We start from the raw sequence: 8,944 nt of genomic DNA, 5'->3' as shown, positions 1-8,944 counted from the left end.
GGGGCATTCTTGGGTATCTTTATGTTTCTCTGTTGGAAAAAAGGATCTTCACAAAACTAACAGTGTGCCCTACTTATGGTGGCTCAGCAACGAGAATTGCCAAAATGGATGGCAATTTGAAGGAGGAACTGTGCAATACTAAGGCGAACAGCTGCTGAGCACTGTGCCAGAAACCCCTGGGAAATGTTCCTAAAAAGAGTTTAGTGCAGTCCCAAGAAGAGTTGTTTATTAATCTGGAGTTGAAGGCTGCGCCCACACTGCCCAGTTCACAAGGTTGATTGGGCTGCAGCCTCTTCCCACACCCTGAGGTATCTGCCAGAACCTCCAGCTGGAGGGTCAGCTTCCTTGTCTCTGCTTCCCTGCTCCGCAGAAGCCCCAGTAAGTCCTTTCTGTTGAATGGATCTGGGGTCCTGAATCAAGTGTCTAGGCCTTTGACCTTGGAGGCCTAGAGGAGGCTTTCTAGGGGCTGGGGGTTGGGAGATGGCAGGCAGAAGTCATGCTGAGGATGTCTCTTTCTCTGTTTATGATGGGGCACTTGCGACTTTCCTGGATTCACCTGACCATTTATAAATGAGACTGTGCCTTTGTATTTGAAAACAGCCATGAAGTATTAGACCCATGAGGCTGCTGAAATTTCCTGGGGAGGGATAGCTTTGAAAGAGAGCTTTGAAAGACACAGGAAATGTTAAAGTTGAAAAATGGGAGGGAGAGTCAAGAAAGGTGGTCTAATTGCCAGTGGTTTTGACTTACAGAGCACAGAGAATTCCTGCCAAGAAGTTGAGGGGATCTGGCACCCTGCCAGGGCCAACGTAGTAAGAAATTTCCAGAGAAAATGCTCCCCCTGGTAAGTCTCTCTTGCAGTGGGAAATAAAACATCAAGAAGAAGCAAACTCAAGTGAATTCTGGGCTGGGTTAGTGACTAGTAGCGACTCTTCCTCTCTGGATCACTAGCCTGCAGCTTAGTGCCTGCCGGTGAGTAAATGTTGGTTAACCAGCCCTGGAGGGAAATGGACTGCCGAGATATAAGGATGGGATGCAGGTGGTAGATGGGTTTAAAGGGGAGAGGTGGGGATGAGAGGGCATTCCTACAGATTCCTGGGCTTCCACTTGTTCCCCTTCCTTAAGCCAACAAGCATGAGTGAGCTGGCAGTGTGCAGGCCCACTTGCTCTCATGAACACAGGCAGCATGCTCACAGCCTTCCAAAGGTAACACCAGAGGCCTGGGCACTTCCTCCCAAGGGCCCCCACTGCGTTTTGTTGTGTCTACCTTTGTTGAAGTACTAATCACACAATGTCACAAGAAGAGTTACTTTTCCAAATCCCCACTCTGGAGGCTGGGAATGGGTACAGTACAGCACAGGTTATAGGACAGGGGACATGTTTGGTAAATACATGTCGATTAACTGAACAAGATGAAATACGCTTCCTTGACTTCCCACTCACCAAGGTGAAGACCATGTTCCTGTTTCCATCGCTCCCTCTGCTTCTCCTGAGCATGGTGACAGCATCTTGCTCAGAAACAGGATGCTGTGAGAACGACCAAAAGACCTGCCCTGTGATTGCCTGTGGTTCTCCAGGCCTCAACGGCTTACCAGGCAGAGATGGGAGTGTTGGCGCCAAGGGAGAAAAGGGAGAACCAGGTACACCTTGGGCTGTTCTGTCTCTGTGACTCTTTGCCTTCCAGACAAAAATGCCTGGAGATGTGAGAAGGGTAACATCCTATTTCGGTAGGCTATTTTTCTCTCAACTCTATGTTATACTTCAAAACAGAGATACAGCTCTGACTTTCTGTCATCCCAGACTTCCACACAGGAGTTGGTGACACGTGGCTATCCTGCCTGCTCATGGAGTTGGCCCTCAAGGCAGGCATCCCATGGGGCATAGGAGGATTTTCTACTCTGGGTCATTGGAAATAATGGCTTAGACAAGTTGGTCCTTGTGGATCAATGTCTCCTTTCTCAAGGGTAGGGATTGGGCATCTAACTCTTGGAGAAATAGAGCAACATGGATACTGATTCGTGTTTCCTTTGTCCTCCAACAGGCCAAGGGCTCAGAGGCTTGCAGGGCCCTCCTGGAAAACTGGGGCCTCCAGGAAGCCCAGGACCCCGTGGGTTACCAGGAGTACAGGGCCAAAAAGGAGACAATGGAGAATGTCCAGGTAAGGAGCCTACCTAAACATGGTCTGAGGCTGAGGCCACCCAGGGTCCTGGGACTTTGAGTACCAGTTGGGAAGCGTCTCTTCTCCTGGTGATTCATGGGAAGATGCTCAGCTCTGCTTCCTGACCCCGCACCCTCAGTCCTTTCTAAGTTACTTAGAACCTCAAAGGATTCCTGTCAATGCCTGAGTACAGACTTATAAACCCTTCAAGGCCACTCCCTCACCAGGTTTCCCCTGGAGGGGATTTTCCTTCAGCTGAAACAATCCACTGTGAGGCTCTGGTCCAAAAGGGAGAAAGTAGACCATTTAAGTTTCGGAGTTACTATGCCTGTTTTCACAACAACAGCGTCTACATGATATGTCAGTTATCTTTTACTTCATAAGAAACAAAGGAAAAAACACGACCATTTATTTAAATCATAATTCTGTGGATCAGCCAAATGATTTCTCTGCTGGTCTCAGCTGGACTTATTCATGTCTGTGGTCAACTGATAGCCAGAGGTCTCACTTACATGTCAGGCTATTGTTTGGGTGTCAGCTGGAGTGATGAGGATAATTGAACCACAGGTCTCTCATCATCCAATAGGTTTGCCCAGGCTTGTTCACATAGAGGTCATTACAGGATTCCCAAGATTAGAACCAGTAGAAGGTTTAAGGCCTCCTGAAGTCTTAGAACACATACATTATTGCTTCTGTCACATTTGGTTGGTCAAAACAAATCACAAGGCTAGTCAGATTAAAGGAATGGAGAAATAGACTCCATTTCATAATGAGAGAAGCTGCACTATATTGAAGCCGTTTTTGCCATCTATTACACTTGGTTTGCCTCATGTGCTCTCCGCTTGGATAATGAGCAACCCACAAAAATCTTGGTTTACTGATTAATAGAACAAACTCAAGAAAAATAAAAAACAAAACAAAAAAGCAACAAAACCTCTCCAAAGACAAAATCTTTTTTTGTCTTTTTTTTTCTTTTTTCAGGAAGATTAGCCCTGAGTTAACATCTGCTGCCAATCCTCCTCTTTTTGCTGAGGAAGACTGGCCCTGAGCTAACATCCGTGGCCACCTTCCTCCACTTTATATGTGGGATGCTGGCACAACATGGCTTGCCAAGCAGTGCCATGTCCACACCCAGGATCTGAACTCCAGAACCCCGGGCCATCAAAGTGGAATGTGCAAACTTAACCGCTGAGCCACCGGGCCAGCACCCCTGCAGTCTTTTTTAGTCCATATTCACTGGCTCATAATAATTCCCCAGGAGATTTCTTTTGATCTGTGATAGAGCTATTTATTTGGAAAAAAAAACAATTAATGAAGAGATTGGTGTATGGAGTGTTATCACGCTAGGTCATCAGGAAGTGTATGTGTGTGTACATGCATGTGGGTGTGTATGCATGCATAAAGTGTCTTTAGATACCTTCAACAGATGAAGAGTGATGTTTTGGGCTGGCTGGAAATAGGGATACTTTTCTTTCTTTTTTCTTCTCAGTATTTATCATTTTCCTTGAAAGAGCAAATATCGATGTAAAAGAAACTTTTTTTTAGTTTTAAAAAGATAGCCCACTACCTTGTGGTTCTGAGATCTCTTCTCAACAACTCTCTTTCACTTTGTTTTAATTTTCTAGATCATGATCAGAACCTAGCTGCTTCAGAAAGAGCAGCTCTGCGAGCAGATTTGGACCGTATCAAAAAGTGTAAGACTTCTCCCTTACTCTTCAGGCAGCTGGAACTTTGGGAAGATGGAAAGCAACAAATATTTATTAAATGCGTATAATTGTCTAGTAGCTGAATAGGGGTTTCTCAAATTCTGATTTCTTGAAATCCTCACAATAGCCTTTTGAGGAGGAGCAGAAATGGAGGCAAAGGGAAGTTACCCTGCTCAAATGCACGGAGCTAGTCAGTGGCAGAGGTAGTTTACAGGCTGGAGTCCATCTGACTCCCTGATCCTGTTCACTCTGTCTGGTCACTGAAAATGGGACCTATGCCCCTTCATTATGCTGGTGTTGAGTCCCGGCAATGGGGCCTAACCTGTTCCTTCTGTGCCTTCCTGGCCCAGGGCAAATATTCTCAGACATTTTTGCTTATTCAAGTTACTATTGAGGTAGAATTCAGAATTCAAAATTATATGTGCTCTAGAACTCTCATCCAAAGGGACAAAGACCTTTGATTCAGTCTCTCTCTTCAGATTACAGTTGCCAGATTTAACAAATAAAAAGACAGGATACCCAGTTAAATGTGAATTTCAGATAAACAACAACAAATTTTGTGTGGTATAAGTATGCTCTCAAAACTGCACGGGAGATATTTATGGTAAAAAATTTGTTGTTTACCTGAAGTTCAAATTTAAGTGGACATACTGTATTTTATGTGACAACTCTACTCTAGAAGCATTTATCCAGAAAAATATCTTGGGCTGGGCTCAAAGACAAGCCAGTGTCACCTACATTCTTCCATTTTAGGGATGATCTTCTCTCTGGGCAAAAATGTTGGGCAGAAGTTCTTCTTTACCAATGGTGAAAAGATGTCCTTCGACAAAGTGAAGGCTCTGTGCACCCACTTCCAAGGCTCTGTGGCCACCCCCAGGAATGCTGAAGAGGACAAGGCCATCCAGGAGGTAGCCAAGGGAGACACCTTCCTGGGCATCACAGATGTGAAGACTGAAGGCCAGTTTGTCGATCTGACAGGAAGGGCGCTGACCTATGAAAATTGGGGCAGCGGTGAGCCCAACGATGCTAACTCTGGGGAAGACTGTGTGATGCTCCAGACGGATGCCAAGTGGAATGACATCTCCTGCTCCGTCTCCCTTTTGGCAGTCTGCGAGTTCCCTGTTAATTAATATATATAATTACATTAATCAATATATTAATAATTATCTAATATATATTAATAATTATCTAATTATGTTAATTATTGATATAACAATAGTGATATAATTTATATGATATTAATTAGGCTGTATACTTTTATGTGAATAGTGTTAACTTGCTAAAGTATAAAAATAAAATGGTTTCATTTTTTCCATTTACTATAAACACCTGTGCTCCGGTGAGCTGTCATTTCCCTTTGGGTAGAGGTCTCCCCTAGTGACACCTGCCTAACCTAATTCCATAGCTTTTCAGCGAGTCTCAGTTACCAAATGGACCTATTTTGTAGCTTTCTTTCTGAACTGTATTTTATTTTCTTTTTAATGAGCAACACCAGTATGTAAAAACCATGAATCTCAAGTGAACAGGTAGAGTAATGAATTCTCACATATGTACACCTTCTAGATTAAGATATAGGACATTTCAAGCACATAGAAATCCCTTCATAACATCTCCTAGTTGCTATTGCCAAAGGTAAATACTATGTTGACCTCTATTATAATACATTAATTTTGTCTGTTTATGAACTTCATACAGATAAGAATCATGCTATGTATACTGTTGTATGGTTTGCTTTTTTCATTCAAAATTAAGTCTGTGAGATTCATTCATGTTGTTGCTGCTCACAGTTTTTTCATTTTCATTGCCACGTAGGGTTCTAGTATATAAATATACCTCAATTTATACTTAAGCTATTGTGAATAGGCACTAGGACTGCTTCCAGTTTTGCGCCATTAAGGAAAAAACTCATGAACGTTTCTGTATTGTCTTGTGGTAGACGTATGCACTGATTTCCCTTGGCTGTCTACCCAGGGTTGCAATTGGTGGGTCGTGGAGTAAGCATGTGTTTGATTTTGGTACATACTTCCAATTCTCCGAAGTGATCATATGAACTTACACTTTCACCGGTGATGTGTGTCAGTTCTAGTTGCTCTACACACTTGTAAAGAGTTGATTTTTTAGTCTTTTTAATTTTGGCTATTCCTGAGGATGTAAAGCAGATATCTCACCATGACTTTGATCTCTATTTCCCTGACATGCAATCACGTTGATCACTTCTACATATGCTTATTGGCTGCTTGGATAGCTTCTTTTGTGAAGTACCTGTATAAGTCTTTTGTATTTTGTTTAAATTAAATAGCCAGTATCTTTCGTACTGATTTGTAAAAGTTATTTGTATTTCTGGATCTATGTCCTTTTCGTTTGTATATATCACAAATATTTTTCAGTTTGTGACTTGTTCCCAGTGTTGACTTTTGATGAACAGAAGTTCTTCATTTTAACAAGATTTTCCTTCATATTTAGTACTTTTTATGCCCTGTTTAAGAAATCTTTGCCTATTCCAAAATCATAAAGATATTCTTATATGTTTTTTCTGGTAGCTTCATTGGCAAACCTTTTACCTATTTCTAGTAGATATCCACTTGATACAGTATTATTTGTTGGAAAGATCACTTTTCCCTCATTGAAATAGAGTAGTGCCTTATTGTGATTGTATATGTGTGGGTCTGTTTCTGGGCTTTCTGTACTGTTCTACTGTTTTATTTGTTGTTGCTTGTGCCAATAATAAACTATGTTAATTACTATGCATGTATAACAGAAATTGGTATCTGGTAGCATATGCCTTCCAGCTTCGTTCTTCTTTAAGATTGCCTTGGCTTTTCTTGGTTATTTGTGTGTCCATATAAATTTTAGAACCAGCTTTTCAATTTCCACACACACACACAAACCTGATAAATTTTCCATTGGGACTACATTGACCCTATCGATCAATTTAGGCAGAATTGACAACTTACTACTGAGTCTCCAGTCAATGATTATAGTGTATCTCTCCATTTAACTAGGATTTCTTTAATTTCTCTTACAATGTTTTGAAGTTTTTAATTTAGAGGTCTTACATATCTTGTTTTGGTGGTTCTTAAAATAACATATTTTTAATTTTTTTTCCTACTGTTTGATATTATTATATTCAATAGCCTCCATATGTTCATTTTTTAAACCTAATAGGTTGTAGATTCTTCTGGATTTTCTTTATATACAACTGAGTAATCTGAAAATATGGCAGTTACCTCTTCCTTTCCCTGTTGCTATATCTTTTATTTTTTTCTTGCTTTATTGTACTGATTAGCAACTTCAATACAGTATTGAATAGAAGTAGCGATTGTGAACATCCTTGCTTGATTCATTTAAATGACTTCGTTTTATTTCAGTTATTAAGGCTTAGTCTTTCTCTTTTTCAAAACTTCAAACTCATATTTAACTCAACTCTCTTCTCCCACCTCCTTCCTGAGAGGAGGGATGATGACTCTTAAAATGACGGTTGTAGTAATTGTCTGTTCTTTCTCTGTTTTTACTGCCACTGTCCTAGCTCATTGTCAGTAGATTCTCTGTGGATGGATGGGGTCTCCATTTGCTGAAGATGAGCTCAATCCCAATTCCCCTTTGCAAGGCTGTTCCCTGTGAAACTGGCCCATACCTGACAGCTGCCGTATATATTCCTCCGTGACATTTAGCCATGTCCAAAAATAGTCTCACACTCAAGGGATTAATATTTGTCAACTTTGAAAGAATCCAAACATCTGTGAAAATGCCTCCTGGAAATGTGTTCAATGATTTAAATTCTGGCAGCGTAGGATCTCCTGAGGGGAAGATTTTAAGCACAACAGAAAGTCTTTGGAGGAATTTGGCGTGGCGGGCTTCTCAAAAGAAAGTCAAATCACTTCCTAAGTTAGGAGTCAAATCATTGATAGAAACAATAAACACGGTACAGTGTCAGCCACTGTCTTCCCAGGTCTAGTACTGAAGTGTTGCTGAGGAAATATCTGCTATTGTGTTAAGCAAGCTTCCAGAGACCACCAGAATAGGCATAGGCAACAGAAGGACAACGTAATGAAGTGTTTCACAGTATAAGTTCTCCAGCCAGGCCTATCTAAACTGGACTCGCAGCTCTATCATTTCATGGCTGTGACATCGAACTAGCTAGTTAACTTCTCTGTGTCAGCCATTCACCTGTAGCTGGGAGAAAATAATGATCCCTATGACATGAGAATTGCTGAGACAATCAAATAATGTCTAGTAGAGTGCTAGGATATTACATTTTAAATCTTAATCCACTCAGTCCTGTCTGTATGTATATTTTTTAATGAGATCATATGGTTATGTAATAAATAACATTTATTGATTTTTGAAAATTAAATGAACCTTGCTTTCGTTGAATAAACTCCACTTGGCCACATTCTATCCTTTGTATATAGTGCGGTAATTGATTTGCTAATAGTTTGTTTAAAAATTTGCATCTGTGTTCCTGAGAGATAGCGGATTTTTTTTTTTTTTTCCTGTAATGCCTTGCTAGGTTTTGGTGCCAATGTTATGCTAACTTCACAAAATGAGCTCTCAGATTTCCTATTCTCTGATGTAACCTGCGTAAAATTACACCTTTGTGTTAGAAAAATTCACTAGCGAAGCCATCTTGCAATGGTTTTCTTTTTGGAAAGGTTTTTAATTTCAGATTTAATTTCCTTAAGATGTAGATCTATTCATATTTTCTATGTTTTTTTTGTGCAGTTTTGGCAAGCTCTGCTTTTTCAGTGTATTTGTCCTTTTTATCTGAATTGTGAAATGTATTGGCATAAAGTTGTTCCCCATATCTTCTTATTTGTTTTTTTTTCGTTTTTTTTTTTATGAAGTTACTCCCACTTTCATGACATTCACAGTGTGTCCCATATCTTCTTATTTGTTTTTAACGTAAGCAGAGTCAGCAAGATAGCAATGTCTCCGTTACATCTTTCATGATTTTTCTCTCCTTTTTTCTTAATAAGTCCTTCTGGAGGTCTGTCAATTTTATTAATCTTTGTCAAAAGTTGCTTTTTTAATGTAACTTTTCTCTATTGGCCTGGATGATCAGTTTCCTTCGTAGCTGCTC

General features: G+C 40.6%; 1 protein-coding gene across 2 annotated transcripts; it reads left to right on the top strand.

The window, feature by feature from the left end:
* Positions 1 to 239: 239 nt before the first annotated feature.
* Positions 240 to 8,285, top strand: MBL2 (mannose binding lectin 2). 2 transcript variants are annotated; one of them, XM_014866801.3, is made up of 6 exons: positions 240 to 378; positions 753 to 844; positions 1,448 to 1,640; positions 2,042 to 2,158; positions 3,784 to 3,852; positions 4,618 to 8,284. In XM_014866801.3, exons 2-6 carry the CDS (start codon positions 833 to 835, stop codon positions 4,992 to 4,994), a joined length of 768 nt encoding a protein of 255 aa, XP_014722287.3. In that variant the 5' UTR covers positions 240 to 378; positions 753 to 832; the 3' UTR covers positions 4,995 to 8,284. The 2 variants fall into 2 exon arrangements, with proteins under 2 accessions (XP_014722287.3, XP_070344021.1); XM_070487920.1 differs by lacking the exon at positions 240 to 378 and having other exon boundaries at positions 838 to 972; positions 4,618 to 8,285.
* Positions 8,286 to 8,944: the final 659 nt, after the last annotated feature.

Source organism: Equus asinus, chromosome 2 (genome assembly GCF_041296235.1).
Source record: "Equus asinus isolate D_3611 breed Donkey chromosome 2, EquAss-T2T_v2, whole genome shotgun sequence".
In the NCBI taxonomy this organism is placed as follows: domain Eukaryota; kingdom Metazoa; phylum Chordata; class Mammalia; order Perissodactyla; family Equidae; genus Equus; species Equus asinus.
This window is presented reverse-complemented; position numbering and strand designations above follow the sequence as displayed.